This window comes from Carassius carassius, chromosome 11, assembly GCF_963082965.1.
Source record: "Carassius carassius chromosome 11, fCarCar2.1, whole genome shotgun sequence".
Taxonomy (NCBI): Eukaryota; Metazoa; Chordata; class Actinopteri; order Cypriniformes; family Cyprinidae; genus Carassius; species Carassius carassius.
The window spans coordinates 15,145,601-15,163,401 of NC_081765.1; the positions used below are offsets into that span (position 1 = coordinate 15,145,601).

At 39.3% G+C, this 17,801-nt stretch overlaps 1 protein-coding gene across 2 annotated transcripts; it reads right to left on the minus strand.

The window, feature by feature from the left end:
* Nucleotides 1-1,772: 1,772 nt before the first annotated feature.
* LOC132152825 (tryptophan--tRNA ligase, mitochondrial-like) lies at nucleotides 1,773-15,823 on the minus strand. Of its 2 annotated transcripts, XM_059561731.1 has the most exons (7): nucleotides 15,679-15,789; nucleotides 11,392-11,504; nucleotides 6,723-6,980; nucleotides 3,901-3,981; nucleotides 3,240-3,322; nucleotides 3,028-3,146; nucleotides 1,773-2,295 (listed from the first exon to the last, which is right to left on the minus strand). In XM_059561731.1, the coding sequence occupies exons 2-7, from the start codon at nucleotides 11,464-11,466 to the stop codon at nucleotides 1,847-1,849; spliced, it is 1,065 nt and encodes a 354-aa protein (XP_059417714.1). In that variant the 5' UTR covers nucleotides 11,467-11,504; nucleotides 15,679-15,789; the 3' UTR covers nucleotides 1,773-1,846. The 2 variants fall into 2 exon arrangements, with proteins under 2 accessions (XP_059417714.1, XP_059417712.1); XM_059561729.1 differs by lacking the exon at nucleotides 11,392-11,504 and having other exon boundaries at nucleotides 15,679-15,823.
* Nucleotides 15,824-17,801: the final 1,978 nt, after the last annotated feature.

Genomic DNA, 17,801 nt, shown 5'->3' on the forward strand with positions numbered 1-17,801 from the left:
TAAATAGGCATAGCTATTTCTTACCATGCTTTATTCTATAAACTGAAAATTTTCCTTTTCCATAACTCATTTACCTATTTAATCGTTTAATGATTTATTAGTGATAATGGTCTAAATTAAATAAGGTGTGGATAAAACAGGCAACACTTAGTCCTGTTTTGAATGCCTCAACAAAAAATAAAGAAAACATTATTTTTAGGCTATTATTAATTACAAATTGACAGACACCTGTTTTGTAAAATGAAGATCTGAAGGAAGAGCGTCTATTGGTGCGGTAAATCTCGGCTTTACTCTCCCTGGATTAAACGTTTCCAAAACACGGGATCCTTTTCCCAAGAAAAAGTTAATAAGCCGATTTGACAGCAGTGCCATCATTGTTTCGTAAATGAATGGAGTATATTTGATGATTATTAACGCTTAATTAAAGGAAAAAGGCTGACCCCCTGCCATCAGAATAAGAGCTCAAGGGCTCACAGCATTCACATCACATGAGCCATTACCCAAATAACACTGGACCGCGCATCGCTTGCGTTGCATTCGATTAGCACTGTCCGTAGATTATGATCAAACACCTACTAAATGTCGGACACGTTTTTATTATCGTTTTACTCATTATTTTACTTCCGGAACAAATTAATGGCAAGCATGCATTGTAGCACTTTAGTTACCATTTCTATTTTGCTGCACATATGGAGTTTATACAGCGTTACAAAGCTGGCACAAACCTCATCTGCTAAAAATAGCGCATCTGAACAAGCCGAAAATGAATGACACATCAAAGCGAAGAGTAATGTGAAGTAGCCTACTGTAAATTTACAGCTCCTCGCCATTCCGTCAGCCTACATTACAGAGAGCGAAAAAAGGCTGCTCTAAACAAACGATTCATTTTGCTGGACTGATCATTAATTGCCCAGAGGAACGAATAAACTTCCCACCTAATCCTCCCATATTTCTTTAAATTCAGAACACAGTTTAGAGAATAATACATGTTTGCAGCACATGACGAGGGGAACATTTTCAAATGCAGTTTAAAGAATCAGAGAAAATGCGGGTAGAGTTAATGATGTTTTCTCATTCCATGATTTATGATGACTTCTCCTAGAAATATTTCAGCACAAAATAGTTTATAAAGCTAAAGTCAAGCAGGAAACGTTTTTTTTTTTTTTTTTTTTTAATGAATTTAAGTAGGCCTATATGAAAGACGTCGGATTTGAACGTCTTTCCAATTTTAAATTACATGCTTAACTCACTATTAAAAAAAAAAATCTGGCCTCTGTATCTTTCATATTTTAGTTATATTTAGATATATTTTTTTAGTAGGCCTATTTCCCGTAATTACACTCCTGGCTACTTTTATTCTTTATAAGGTGGACAGGAGCATATACGTGTATTTATTTGTTACATTCACTTGTTTGTTGTTTTCCGGGATAAATGGGTATAAAGTCTTGTATAACATAATAATTAAAACCAAGTGCATCAATTCTATCAATGCATGGAACTTTCTAACATATTTTACTAATTGCCCTGCCTTATAATTTTACTAATCGCCAGACGATCTTGCCACCTCTTCACAGATTTTTTTTCTTACAAGGGAAAAACCAGAGCAATACAATTAAAACATTATCCTTACACAAGCACAAATTGCTCCATCGCTCCACTCATGTATAGTGCATGTATGAGGAGCCTACTAAGTCAACTAGGGCCCTGAGCAGACATTGGGAAGGGTTGGCTAGACGATGATTTTGAAAGAATGTTATTCATATGACAATAAATAAAAAATAAAATGATTTATTTTTGCTTAGCTAGAAAGGGGACAAAAGTTCATTGCATTTCAGTTTATAAATCCTTAATAGAAGCCCAGCATTTTTCTGACTTCCGTCATCACAGGAGCTGCGAGGCTGCGAGCTCTCTCTGCTCCTTTGGCTAACAGACTCTCAAGATGGCCTCTGTCAGCCCTCAGTCTTTGGATCTCCAGCCGAATGGGTTGGAGCTTCTGTACAATAGCCTCGGCCACCACAGTCTTGTATTGTCCAGTGTCCATACCTTCAGCCAGCCTGACCACCTCCTCCACGCTCTGTCCAGACACAGCTGCATGCATGGAGACTAGGTTTGATACACCTGGCCGACTCTCAGGTTCATAAGTCACTTCAGAAGTGAAGTCAGTCACAGCTCTGCGAATCTTAAGTACAATGTCATCAGGCGTATCGGTCAGGAAGACTGTAGCTAACTTTTGGGGGTCTGACTTGGACATCTTGGAAGATGGATCCCTCAGAGATTTCACCTTTCGAGTGCCACCTAAGAGTTAAAAAGCAGGAAAAATTAAACCCTTAATCTGCGCTGAAATCGAGTGAATATTTCCTAGTTTCCTATTCACTTCCACTAAAATAGTTACTAGTTAACTAAAATAAACTATATATAATTATAATATATAATATTATATTTAATTGTATAATATTTAATGAATATTTTAAATAGTTTTATTCAACAAAGACATTAAATTGATTAAAAGTGACAGTAAAGACTGACAATGTTACAAAATATTTCCATTTCAAATAAATGCAGTTTAGAAAATTCAACGATGAGATGTGAAGAGCGATGTGAACCAGTCCTTAGAGAAGTCACTATAGGGATACCCCCAAATCCATTATCACCCCATCACTCAGATAGAGGATGTAGAAAACACTCCTTTAATCAAAGCACCATTGCACACATGACATGGTTTTATATTGGGCTTTTATGATGGCGATTATTATGGTGAATGAAAGACTAGCTTAAACTGACGATTCAACATGGCAGCCATGTGTGCACACAACTGCAAGAGTATGCTGTTGTGCATGTGTAAAACACAGTGAAGAAAGCAGGGAGCTGGAGAAGACACTTGAGAGCACAGACTCATTTGTGTGTTCGCTGAATGACACAGTCATTTGTCTTACTTCTCCACTTTTCAGGGTTTGTGCTCAGGTGAATCTTTATGATTAAAACAGGAAGTAAATGTCATGAGGTAAAAATGAAAACTCCCAAACATACTGAGCAGGGCACAAGGCTCTGGGAAGAACTGTCCATACTGGCTGTTAAAGATGCGGGCCAAGTCCTGGGCCAGCTCCAAATGCTGGATCTGGTCCTCCCCTACTGGCACATGTGTGGATCTGCACAACAATAACATCACTCTCTCTCAAACACAAAGCTGGCAATATAACCGGGCTAAGAATAAAACACATGAAGAGCACAGCCGGACGTACTTGTAGAGCAGAATGTCTGCTGCTTGTAACACTGGATACGTATAAAGCCCCACACTGCCTTCATTCTTCTGCTTGCTCTTCATCTGTAAAGGAAAGAAACAGGGTTTACCACTGGATGAACAAATGGAGAGGAAAGTTTGAAATAAATCTGAAGCACCTTTCATTACATTTGGCTGTAAATGTCTATTTGTTTTCTTAATACAATGTGGTGTAACATCAAACCCTTTCTCAGTTTCCCACATCGGGCTGAATGAAGGAGTTTTGCCACATTAACGCACACAGACAGCATCCAAATGCCACTTTCTGCCACGTTTCACATGCACTCAGCTGTTGAGTAAACAGCTAGGTGTTTTCCCTGCAGCAATGGGAGGCTTCTGGCCGAGCTCTCCGTCAGCAGCAATATAAAAGGGTTGTCCTCTCTGGGTGAATCACAGTCATTATCAAGCCCTGTCTCTCTCTGCCAGGTCCGCCCCCCCTCATGACCGGCACAGGAAAAGCCTGTCGCAGTGCCACATGGACAACAGACAGAAGAGGGAGGCCTGAGCATTTAAACTGGCATGTTACCATCTTTTAGAGGGCTCTAATTTAGCATGTGTCTTTTTACTTAACATGCTCTCACGAGCAGATAAAAACTCAGCAAAAACAAATGTGTTGTAATTACCTTCCATTGAGGCAGGTGCCGTAAACGAGGCATGCTGGTAAGGCAGCCTAGGATCCATGAGAGCTCAGCATGTTCTGAGACCTGCAGATTAATTATATGACTACATTTTCAGGAAACAAACAAACAAACAAACATTTAATTTATTTAAAAATATATGAAAAGTGCAAATAATACATGCAATGCTTTGAACACATATATTCTATGATGAGTATGTTTTTAATTTCTGAATTTAAAATTCATTTCGATAGTATATTTTTTACGAATGCAACTGTCTTGATATCATAATGAAGAACTTTAAAATGTTTACTTTTTTAGGAAAAATAACTAATAATTGGGAAATCCTTTGTCCTATAAATGAAATTCATGTGGTGCAACAAATACACAGAAACATAAGCAAACCCCTGGATACCTTCACAAATGTGTGTGAAGGTTAATAAGTCTCTTCAGATAATTTGATGCTTTCATGACATAGAAAGTCACGATAAATATTATATAATTCAAGTTATACAAGTATAATTATAATAAGTATATTTCTTATTAATATTCATACTTTTGAATATTTATCATAAGTGTATTCATGGTATTTGCAAAAACAAGTAATAAAAGAGGTATATCAATATGTTATTACTTTTTACATTATAGCTCCACCGCATTTTTAGAGTCATTAAATTTAAAATTTAAACTAATTTTCATGAACAACATGAAAGTCAAAGAGTGCATTTCTAAAAACTTGGCACACTATTAAAATATTGTCTCTCTTTTTGGACACTTATCTATTACCCTCATGATATGAAATGAATTCATTATTCTTGAGTGACAGCACTTTACACATAAACTAGGCATCTTCGTAGCGCTGCTGTGTGGCAGTGAAGAGAACAAGATATTCCTCAGCTCTCTACAGGTGCACAGTGGCACAGTATGAAGGTCTTTCTACATCCATACTTTATCACAAGCACTCAAACTAGTCCTTCTCTTGTTACAAAATCATGTGAAAGAGCTCATTTCATTGGCATTATGAAATCTGCACAGTTCCCAAGAGAGCTCTAGAAGTGCGCACACACACACACACACACACCCACTTGAAAGACAAACACTCTTCAAAATTGTTCTGCTTCAGATAATTAAACTTTATGGTTGTTGGCGACACTGCCGCCATCTCTCATACTCACAAAAGGATTCTGAGGCATCTGACGTAAACCAAGAGAGAAACGAACATAAAATGTGATTTTATGGCACAGCGCTGAAAGAGATATTTATTACAGCTAGCTAATCTAAGGGTAAGAGGATAAGACAGTGGATATGAAGATGACTGAGGAATCAGGGCAGAAAATCTGATATAGTGCTGGTGGAAATCTTAGTTGACTTCATACGTCAGTTTAGTGCAACCAGCTGAGACACAGATATAGTAAGTGAAACAAATATAGACTGATTATTCCTTAGACACATACATGAAAATAAATTAAAGAAAAATGTGAAAGGGTGAAAAAGTCTCATATTTGCTTAGATTTACGCACTTGAGTTTAATTATGCGAGTCTGCCAGAATATAGTCTGCCAAAATACATCTCTCTGTTGTGTGAATGTTATTGTGGTAAAAGGGTTTCAAGTGCAATACATCCCAAACACACATACAGCTATAAAACAAAGTCCTATACTTAAGATCCAATTGAATTGATTTTAGCTTGTCACCATTTTTTCAATGAAGTCAAGTGTTTTACTTGGGCCAAGGTATTATTTTCTCATGTGGAACAGTCTTGAGCTCTTGAGCTCGTATGTTCCATAGGAGGTCTTCAGTCCTGCCAAGATATGTGGCATGAAGTTAAAACGGAATAAAATCAGGGTAGTGTGTGTGTGTGTGTGTGTGTGCGCGCATGCGTGTGTGTATGTTTCCACATGCTTGCTGCAAAGTTCCAGTGAAAAAATACAAAACCCAAAACACACTTGTACTATGCTGCACAACACACACAAACACACACAGTTAAAAGCATATCAGGTGGCTGAGAGGAAGAACATGTCCACACTTATTATAGTTACCCTTCAAAAGTTGGGCAATTTGAGAGAAAATGTGCTGGACAACTAGTGAGTTGCTGCGTACAGTAAAATCTATTATTATCCTCCTCTTTCTGCTTTATGTGGTTACTTTGAAGTGAACCGTGAAAGCTAATCTGTGTGTTTTCCCTTATCCTGAAAGTTTGTAGAGATAGGAATCGGTTTGGTAAAATAAACATTTAAAACGAGCCTCCATTAAATAAACATTTGGCAATGGAAAATATGTTTTAGCTTACTGCCAGCAGTTCTGCCCAATAAAACGACCGGATGCCTATTTAGAATGAGACTTCTGTTCTATAAGTTATTTGAAAGGTGCCTTCGATATAAATTTTTTCTTTCTTTTTTTTTCTTTTTTTTTTACATTGTTTAAGCAGTAAGCCGAAACAAAGAAGTGCACATTTTAAAAATATAATACTAGTTAGCAGCTATGGTTTAAATGGATAGTTCAACCCAAATAAAAAATTCTGTCATCATTTACTCACCGTCATGTCATCCCAAACCTGCAATATTTTTTATGTGGAAGACAAAAGCATTTTTTTTTGTCCTCACTATTAAAGTATTGTTTATTATATATATATATATATATATATATATATATATAGAGAGAGAGAGAGAGAGAGAGAGAGTTCAGCAGAAGAAAGAAGGTCATACAGGTTTGGAGAGACATGGCATTGAGTAAATGATAACCAAATACTCATGGTAGGGTAAGCAATCCTTAATTCATGTGATTTAATAAGTTGTTTGTTTGAAAGCAAGTCTTCAAAGCAGTACTTACTTGAGACTGCTGGAAAAGGATGGAGTGAGTCGGGTCTATGCCACAGGCCAACAGACTGGCGGCCATGTCCAGGATGTTGTCTCGGAGCATCTGAGGGTCCTGAGGCTGGGTGATGGAATGAAGGTCTACGATGCTGTAAATGACTGCACTGTACTCGTCCTGCAGAGCCACCCAGCTCTCTAGAGCTCCCAGATAGTTCCCCAAGTGAGGAACACCTGTGGGCTGGATTCCTGAGAAAACCTGTCCTTTATGAAGGCTCTGTAAGTAAAAGAGAGAGTTTCAAGACAAAATCTGTTAGGCACAAAGACAAACAGTAATAGGAGAAACAAAAGAGGACATTAAAGTGAAGGCAAAAGAAAGTTGATGGTGTGTGTACAGTCAGAAAGAAGACGCCCTATGCAGTTTTATGAATGTTATCAATGCGATAAATCCAAGCCACATTTCACACTAATAGAGAACCCTACCGGGTGAGAGAGTGCTAGAGCGGAACTGCTCCACAGCCAATGAAAACACTCCACAGTTCACAGCCAGCCAATAGCAGCTTTCAAGAGTGATACAGTCATGGAATAACAATCACAGTAGTGGTCCTACCCAAAACAGCAACAGAACAAAGCAGTACAATGTTGTAAAACCATGAAGTATTAAAGATAGGGAAGGATAAAACAAAGGGCTCATTTTTAAATGTTTGGAATGAGAAAGAAGATCATTTCTCCTTAAGGCCCTTTCACACCGGATGCGTAACGAAAAAGCGAAACGAAAAAGCGAATAGTTCGCGTGCGAATAGTTCGCGTCAAAAACCATTCACATCAGCCGCGACGCAAATTTGCGATGTCTGTGACGTTCAGAGAGCTTCAACATTCCAAAACTTTCGCGCCGACAGTTGAGAAAATGGACACTTCAACATCATCATCCAGTGAAGACGAGCTTTTCATTTTCTTTAAAAGACAGAAAAGAAGGTTTTGGGTGCACCCAGTCCTAAAGAACAGAGAGTCTGAAGGGGAGTATGCCAATCTTATACAGGAGCTAAAACTTTATCATGGCCGGTTCCGCACTTACTTTCGGATGTCTGTGGGACAATTCGAGGAGCTCCTTCAGATAGTGGCACCGCATCTGACGAGACAAACCACAAACTTCAGGGAACCAATTGATCCGGAGCAGCGTCTGGCAGTCTGCTTAAGGTGAGCTGTCCTCTTAAAAACATCAGCCCATAGAACACACACACAAGTAATCAGAAGATCCATCATTTTTGCTGTGACGTCACCTTTGTTTCCTTGCATGTGATTGGCTAAAGCCTTTTTGTCGCCTCAAAAGTAAAAGAAAATCGACATCGAAGCGAAAAAAATAAAAGTCGTTTTTTCGCCTCAGCACATTCGCGTTCGGTGTGAAAGCACTCATTACACAAACAGCTGATCAAAAAATAAAACCATCGCGCAAATTATTCGCGCGTCAAAATCGCGTCCAGTGTGAAAGGACCTTTAGTCTAAGAGATTCTTGCCCATTAACCACTGGACAAATATTGTTACTAGCAGACTGAGACTTCAGATGCAAAACCTCCAAACTTCATATTCAAAACTTCCAAACGTCCACTTCCGTATGTCAACTTTCAAACAACATACTAAAATTGCCATATAATCTTTGTACTTCAAGAAAACATTAACTTTGCAACATAAAAACATTAAAAACGGGGAAAACACAGTTAGATGACAAGAGAACACCTGCATGGGTACGTATGAAGTAACTTAATTCGGGGCCATTTACAATCTGAGATCTATGGCTGATCTGAAATCAGTCTGGCTCCAGGGAAGTCTATAGCCAAGGCAACAGAATCACTGATCCAAAGTCATTAGCTAGTTATAGGAAAGGAGCAGGCTATTCATGCCATTACTGGGTGAGTAATTGCAGTGCAGTGGCCCGAATACACAGGGCCTCTCTGAGGTGTCAGAAGTGATTTGGGGCAGAACGGAGCCTGGTTCATGTGTGCTCTCACCTTGAGTTGTTCCCCTCTTCCCCTCCGGCCAATCATTAACCATCCAGACTTGGTAATGGTGTCATTTGAGACAATCACACATGAGCTGAAACAACACTAGGCCCAACTACCGAAGAAATAATCAACCTATCGCACCTCCCATCTACAGACAAGAAGCAATGTCTGAAAAATCAGATTTTTTAAATAATTTTTTTTGGCGGCTGGCGTGATGATGGTTCATTACATAGTAACGTTATTTATCAAGGTGTGGCTGTAGTCTTAATATTGATAGGAACATTTTATAATAAGAAATACGGTACTCAGTTTAGATTCACTGGGACTTGCTCGTTCTCCTCAGCTGTCCCTCCAGCACAGACCACTTCTAGATGACTCCTGGCAGGAGCAGCAACTGTTCTCCTCATTTTTTACACAGACAAATGCAACACTGTTGTACCACAGTGCAGCAAAGTAGCCAAAACATAAATAAATAAAATAAAAAATAATTCCTACAGCTCTACCATATGAGGTAGACATTAAACCGTATGTGTGTGTGCACAAGCTGATAGGGTTACAGTACACCTACGATCCCTGTTCTTACACTCATGTAGGCACTTTGTAGGAGTATTTAACTGTAAGGCTATCTGTGTGTGTTCCAGTTGGTGTAGGATTGAGTAAGTATGTTTAGAAACTACTAAATACAGTGCATGAATAATACTGGTTTTACAGACTGTACTGCCAGTGTGTGGAGGTCAAGAGGATTTTGGATCATTAGTTTTTTAGGGACATTGTATTTACATGTATTTAGGCACAGCATGGGTGTGCCTAAATTACACTTTATGTTCAATTTAAAATTCAGGAAAGGACTGGCATAATGAGCATGTCTTTACAGCTGGCCATTCAGACTTGATTAAGTTTTCTTATTTGATCTTTTTAATTCATTAAAAGTTAGTTCAAACTCGAAATCAGTACTATACACAAAGAATCGATAAGATCCCTAAAGAGCCATTGAGCGCTTGACAAAACAGACATACATCTGAATTCCTGGAATGGAAACCTACATTGTGAGTAAATGACTCGCATATGCGACCAAATCTTTACTCTGGGCGACTATTGGCCATTGGCTAATACATTCTCAGATTTTAATGGCCAGTGTGTGGGTTGGAGGCTAAGTATAAGTTAAGCACAGTTATATTTTCACTCGAAGAACACTCTGACTGAGCTTTTCAGAGATCTCGTTCCATCAAGCCATTTGTGATATTGTTCGGTTCATCTCAACGGATGCGCAGCACACCTGTATTTCGCATATCGTATACTCTAGTTTGAAGGTGAACGACTCACCCGTCCCTTTTCTTTTTTCCCCAAATGCAAATAGAGAGACAGAGCTAAAGTGTCTTACATACTATGCAGAATTGACGTGCTAGAAGTAAACAATATTACTTAGTTGTTTGTTCCGGTCAAAATACTTCAGCTTTTAAAGGGTTAGAGATGCCCAGACTTCCCTCTCCCTAGCCACTTCTTCCAGCTCTTCCGGGGGGACCCCGAGGCGTTCCCAGGCCAGCCGGGAGACATAGTCCCTCCAGCGTGTCCTAGGTCTTCCCCGGGGCCTCCTCCCGGTGAGACGTGCCTGGAACACCTCCCTGGGAAGGCGTCAAGGAGGCATCCGAAATAGATGCCCGAGCCACCTCAGCTGGCTCCTCTCGATGTGGAAGAGCAACGGCTCTACTCTGAGCTCCTCCCGAGTGACCGAGCTTCTCACCCTATCTCTAAAGGGAGCGCCCAGCCACCCGACGGAGAAAGCTCATTTCAGCCGCCTGTATCCGGGATCTTGTCCTTTCGGTCATGACCCACAGCTCATGACCATAGGTGAGAGTAGGAACGTAGATTGACCGGTAAATCGAGAGCTTTGCCTTACAGCTCAGCTCCTTCTTCACCACGACAGACCTGTACAGCGACCGCATTACTGCAGAAGCTGCACCGATGCGTCTGTCAATCTCACGTTCCATCCTTCCCTCACCCGTGAACAAGACCCCAAGATACCTGAACTCCTCCACTTGAGGCAGGAACTCTCCACCAACCTGAAGTGGGCAATCCACCCTTTTCCAACTGAGAACCATGGCCTCGGACTTGGAGGTGCTGAGTCTCATCCCAGCCGATTCACACTCGGCTGCAAACCGTCCCAGTGCCACTGAAGGTCCTGGTCTGAGGAGGCCAACACGACAACATCATCCGCAAAAAGCAGCGACGAAATCGCATGGTCCCCAAACCGGACACTCTCCGGCCCTTGGCTGCGCCTAGAAATTCTGTCAATAAAAATTATAAACAGAACCGGTGACAAAGGGCAGCCCTGCCGGAGTCCAACATGAACCAGGAACAGGTCTGACTTACTACCGGCAATGCGAACCAAGCTCTTGGTTGTACAGGGTCGTACAGGGACCAAACAGCCCTAAGCAGGGGGCCGCCGACCCCATACTCCCAGAGCACCCTCCACAGGATGTCGCGAGGAACACGGTCTAATACCTTCTCCAAATACACATACATGTATTATGTAATTAAAAACTTCTATTTTGGATTCGATTAATCGAGATTAATCATTCGAAAGCACTAATATATATGTATGTGTGTGTGTGTGTTTGTAAAATAAAATATATAATATACATATCCATATATCAGACATCAGTCTGGCGAGTGAACTAAAAAATTTACTAGCCAACGGCTATTCATTTGCCAAGGTGTCCGTATGAGGGTTGAACATCCTGGCAGAGACACCCATGTCTGCATGCCAATCCCAACACTGCCTTTCACCACACTTTATAGTTCTGCAGGAAAGCATCAGCAGCTCAGTTAATGTGGAGAAGCCCTCCACAGGAGCTGATATCAGAGAGGGAGTGTGAGGCCAGTTCTGAACGCACCTCTGACCCTCCCGCCACAGTCCATTTGTCCCCCACTAAGCTTTAGACACACAGAACTTACTGTTAGGGTGTCCATCAGCATTGCCTCACTCACCCTATTAAAACAGACATCATGCTGAACAGCAGAAACACATGCCTTAATCCTGCCACTCTCCGCTGGGCTCCCAACAAAACCCTGCTTTGGTGAAGTATAGAGCAGAAAATCATTTTTATGCACCTTCTCCTGCCCGAGACGGTGGGGAATGTGTGTTTTTGCTGTACTGAAACACACTCAGCTTGAAGCGAAGCGCAAACAACCAAAAATATGAAACAGGAACAAGATCCAATTTGAAGGGAAAACACATTAGAGAAAGCGTGAGTGACAAAGCCAAAAAAGCAGTGAAAGAATGAGCAGGAGACAGAGCAAAAGAAGAGGTATTTTATGAGGAGGAGGGCCGCATACAGGAGGTGGCAGGGGGGCAGGAGACGGAGCATTTGATTAAATCTGCGGTTGACGTTTCGGACAGGTGAGATTGATGAGGTTCCTCTACGCTTCACACTGTGCAGAGAGCGCAGGAAGAGGAACAGAAACACACAGTGTGGAGAGCCAGGGCTGGGGGCCCTCTCACACTGTGGGGTCCCCGGCCTGATTAATGGGGCTGGAGTCCCTTCAAAAACAGCGCTCCCAGCAGAAAGGGCTGCACCGTGCTCCAAAAATAATCAGGACAGGACAGCCGCTCCACTACGGACTGCGGTTTGGAGGCGAAACCCTGGAACGTTTAGGACCAAGTGCTTTCGTTTCACTACAATTCTCCCTCTGCTGATCGCATTACATATTAAAAGATAGGTTACGCTTAGTCTGACATGAAATATAATTATTTGCAAGCTACACAGTAAAGCCTGCCGAAATCTCAAACCAAAACCCAATGCCTGGCACGGAGAATGATAAATGCCTTGCACGGATTATATTGCGATATTTGGACACTCTATAAACTACACTAAGCAAATAAAGGACAAAGCCACTTCTGCCTTTTTTCCCTTTCGAGTCTCGACAGGAAAAAAAACCGGAGGCGCTAGTCTACTAATGACAAATTAAACACATAAAAGTTACAACGAAGCAAAAATAACCTGCACACACCTCATAAATTTATCGATGTGTAATTATGGTAACACTCAGGAACTCCTGAGCCAGAGTGTTTTTCCTTGTTCCCTCTAATTTCCTCCAGCGCTGACTGTTGGTTAGAGCAGAACCCAGACGCTTAATACCAGATAGTGGGTGCAATTCAATTACCGGTAACTACCTCCGATTTTGCTAACCGTAAGTCTACAGGGTATGGTGCAAAACTCCACAATGACAATAAACAATGACACAAAACAATATTCACTTTCTTTATACTTTAAAACAATATTCAACATTTCACAAACAATTAAAAAGAAACGACAAAAATAGAAAATATTAAAAATAATATTAAAAATGCTCCAATTATCTCATTAACTTGAAAAACTCTTTTTTCACCGTGCAGCATTACTCTACAGGAATTTAGAGCCAAAATACACTAAATTATTAAAAAGAATATTATGAGGGCTTGAGGGGTCTGGAGGAGTTATTCAGCATATATTACATCCATCCTTCAGAATGATGAACCGAACTACATGGCAGAGTATGAAATAAAGTGCTTAGCTGACATGTTAAAACAAATCGTCTAATTAATAAATACAATCAGGCCCTGCTCATGTGCGCCTGCTTTCCTATGGTTTCCTCTCCGGGCGGCTCTGGGACTAGGTTTAATGGTTTTAGCTGACATGAGAGTTAGAGCATTTAGACCTGAAGGAGAATTAAGAGCCGTTTCCTTTTTGTGCAACACAAGGCTGAAATGACTGATACCAGCCATTAAGACCACAGGCGATTAAGGGCTGGATAGGGGAGCGTCATGTTTTATAACATAGTTTGGAGCGAGGGCCCACTGCATCCTGCTGCAGAGTATGGAAGGATAATCAGGGAAGTTTCAGGATGTGATCGGAACAAAAGCTTAAAACTGACATGAGTTTTATTATCTAAACAACTGCATAAAACACTTACACAACAGGGGTATTTCAACAGCTCCAGAAACAGAACAAGAGTTTTCAAGGCAGTGTGAAAGGTTAATGCTGAATTTATTTTGCATCCGTTAGATGTAACTTGATGGTTTTGGTGGCGAGAAAATCTAAGCATCTCAAGTGCAAATTTTATTCACTTGTCACTATTTGACACATTTTATAAATAATATTTATTTATAGGTATGGATTTCATTAGGTCAAATTTTCCTCTCACTTACACTTGGACAGAAAAGTCTGTGCTCATCTTTTCACACTACAGCTAAATTACTTTTTATAACCCTAGCTTTGCCAAAAATATGCTCCATGTTTTGACGTACATCACACCTAGCAGTAATGTGAATGTCCGCATTAGCACACGAGTGCCGGACATTTGGAGAAAATGAAAACAAATGAAAACCAACACCTCATTTCAAAAGTTGATGCTGGTTATAGAGGACTGCTGGGATGGTTTTGACGTCTTTCTGTCACCTCACTCACACAGTCGCAGCACTCTGCACTTTAGCGTCCCAAACGACACACTGCCTGTAGTTAACAAAACAGAGACTGGCTGCCAGCAGTGGATGCACATTCCTACACGGCAAGTGTGCTGAAGCCATTAAATAAAACCTGGTTGTCAATCAAGTCAAGGCAATGGGGGCTTCACATGGTCTGTAAAAGGCTCACTAGTTATAATTTACTGTGCTACACTCAGGGAATTACACTGTTAATTAACAGTTCCTTAACATACTCTGGTTCACTTTAAAAGCAAAAATTTTAATACAGAAAAAAGGGGCTGTGGTAAATCATATAATTTTAGGATGGTTTATAACAGGGAGACAAGGCTAACTGAGCAGATAATCCAAATATAAAAATTATACTGGTTTAATTTTTAATAAAACATTGTATTAATAATTAAAAGTAGGCCTAGTTCTGGAAATATTCTGTCAATTCCAAATACATTTAAATATGAAAAAAAGAAAGTTTCCGTCTACTGGTAAACCATTCAAATCTACAGAGTAAAGTTCAAATACTTAAACAGTGTTGTAATTAAAATAAATAAATAAGGCAATCTAAGTTGTGAACTAATCATATAAGTTAAATATATTGTTAAGCAAAAGTGAGGAAATCCCTAACTCATATGCCAAGCCACAGAGAAAAGGATAATCTTGTAAGAAATGTCAAAACAAAAGTCATCACATTTTTTTCTCTCTTTTACTATCTTCATTATTTAACGTGAAAATAGTTATACTATTTTCATGATGAACATCCAGCACAAGGGAAGACACCAAACCTCAAACCTCATTATCCAAGACGTAAGTCTTTGGAATAATGGAATTCATTAACTTATGATCTCACTCTATTCCAAAACTTGTCTAAAACAGTTCTACTGTTGTCTTTTACAGAATGAGAATGGAAAGAGATAATTTAGTAGTGATAGATTCATGGAAACGTAAAAGTAAGAAAAAAAAGTTCCAGGCCTTTAACAAAATAACCTATGGGAAAATGTGCTTTTGAAATAAGTATATTATGCTCACCAAGGCAGCATTTATTTAATAATAATAAAAATAAATAAACAAATTGGTAAACAGCAATATTCTGAAATATTATTACAATTTAAAATAAATTTTCTTTTTGAACATATTTTAAAATGCAATTTATTCGTGTGATGGAATATTCATATTACATATCCATCTCACAACACATCACCACTGTTTTAAATGTTACAGCTGATCCTGCCTAAATAAATTAAACTGCCACTAACTATTTCTGACATTAAACAGCTTTAACAACTATACACTGACAACAATATCACAAGCAATTTCAGAGGCTCTTTTTAAACAATGTCGTTATTTACACTGTATTAGTCTATATCTGAAAAGACTGCGAAGACTACTGTAATGTGTTTAGATTGGAAATGACAGTTGTCGCAGAGGGTTTCCACTGAAGGTGAACCATGTAATAGTTCCTATGTAAAGCTGCAAAACTGGCAAATAACAAAAATGACAAAAAGAGAAGACTTTCATACCGTCGTTCCCATCGCTTTCCCAGCTTTAAATAATCTTCTATGCGAATTACTCTTGTGAGTAAAACGAAAGACAGATTTCACGGTACATCTCACGGACAGCGCCATCTTTACTTATTCGTAAACGCAGACGTACGGTGTCCAATAAGGGACATACGCCCAAAACGAGGAATCGGAGCAGTAGCTCAAAGCCACCTCTGCAAAAAATAAAAAATAAATAAAAAATAATTGTATCATTAAAAAAAATCTCATAAAAGATAATTTAATGAGGAACATAGACAGCGTTTACGTTTATTACTAAAACATTCCTTTGCCCAAATATGACACCAACTGTAATCGCACAAAAACTCTCTGTTTTGAGACAGAATAAAAGTATCACAGTCCAACTCCAGCTTTTCGTTTTATGTAATTATATTCCTCTAACAGATGTTTAAAAATGGTACAAACAGTTCTCTGTTTTGCAGCGTAACCACATCTGCAGCTGATTAATCTCACCTTTGCATCTGGTTGTATTCACACATATATTCTATATTCAAGAATATATGTGTATAATGTGTCCTGACTCCTGCTGCAACACATAGACCTTGATCAAGCAGCGTGTCTGTACTGAAACCTCACTTTGTGTTTGCATCATGATTCTCGCTCTCTCTTTTGGATGTTAGTGTCTTTGGCATCTATTTCCTGACCACCCAGTTTTATGCCTTGTTCTGCACCTCTGTGAAGAGGAATTTCTCATGATATCACAATGATGATATTTCTCTCTCTCTCTTATTCCTAAAAATATTAAAGTTGGTTTTACTACAAATCCCCCACTTCATTTCTTCTTTTAATGTGCTGTAGCAAAATAAAATGTTTGTGGTGTTTGGAAAACCACTCATGCTTATTTGACATTTTGTGTGTGTGATTGAGTATGTGTGACAGAAAGAGAAGGATGGAGAGGCAGAGAGAGAAAGAGAGCAAAGCAGGATGGGTATGCAGAGACAGAACTGGCAGCACCCCGCCGTGATAGTCTTTAGGAAAATAATATATGTGGCTAATCTCTGTGTTTGAGTGTGTGTGGTCCATGAATAACATCTCCATCTTTACTGAGGTTCCTTTGTATGATGAAAGAATATCAGTTTATTAATATTTTTAACCAATGGATGAACCAAATAAATGTAACTTCAATAGAGTGAAGCCAAAAAACAAACAGAATGTGCTCATTTTTATTTTATATATTAAGTTTTATTTTAATACGTTTTATTTAAATAATGGAACAAAAACACTACGGATTTCAACTTTGAAACTCACTATGGAACTCAAAAATTGTCTTTGTTCTTTTTTTTTTTTTTGAACTGAAATTGTCCCGCAAAATGTTGAATTGGGATGAAATGAAGATAAAATTTCCTGAATTGTAATTAAAAAAGTGATTTGACACACCTAATACATTCTGGGAAATGAAGTTTTCATTTATTAAAGTCATGATGTAATGGAAATAGTGTCAAATCTTATCGTCTGTTCACAATAAGATCAATGACATGCATTAAGAAAATAGAGAGGTTTAGACAGGACCTTTGTCTTACATTTCATGCAAAGTTTTGTCTTTTCTGCTCAAAAAACAAAAACTATATCTTTGAATTTCTTTCTTAAAAATTCTTTTTAATTCTGCTTCCTCATATTTAAATTCAATTTTTCATTCTGTTGGCTACCTCATTTAAATTCAAATTCAGGAATTTAAGTCTGACTTTAAGCAGCATTCTCAGTTCAATTCAGAAGGGGTGCATAACTCTGCTATCAACTGTCAAACATCTTTGTCCCCATATTTATTGCGTGCTGAAAGGCCTGTCTGCTGCGTGAATGTTGACCTCTTTCATCACCCTCCCAGATTACTAATTGTTCATCTCCTCACCGCAGATTTATCTGCCCAACCACCCTCATAGATCTGTTACTAAAAAGCCTGGCCAAGTTTCAAGTAATAGAACCAGGAACTATTGACTGCCCCTCATGTGCTGTGGAGTGAATGGGCAGGGTGGCTGTAACCAACAGCCCACCTGTAATAATATGTAGGGGCAGGGGGCCATGGCCCACCACGGGGCAAGGCTATGAGGGCACAAACTTGGGGAAAGCAGGGACCGGGCCTGGGCCTC

Coding starts and splice junctions, on each gene's coding strand:
- LOC132152825 (XM_059561729.1), bottom strand. CDS start 15,783: ATGGCGCTGTCCGTGAGATGTACCGTGAAATCTGTCTTTCGTTTTACT. Junction 3,982..6,722: donor TCCTTTTCCAGCAGTCTCAA/GTAAGTACTGCT, acceptor ATTAATCTGCAG/GTCTCAGAACATGCTGAGCT. Junction 2,296..3,027: donor AGAGCCTTGTGCCCTGCTCA/GTATGTTTGGGA, acceptor TTTAACTCTTAG/GTGGCACTCGAAAGGTGAAA.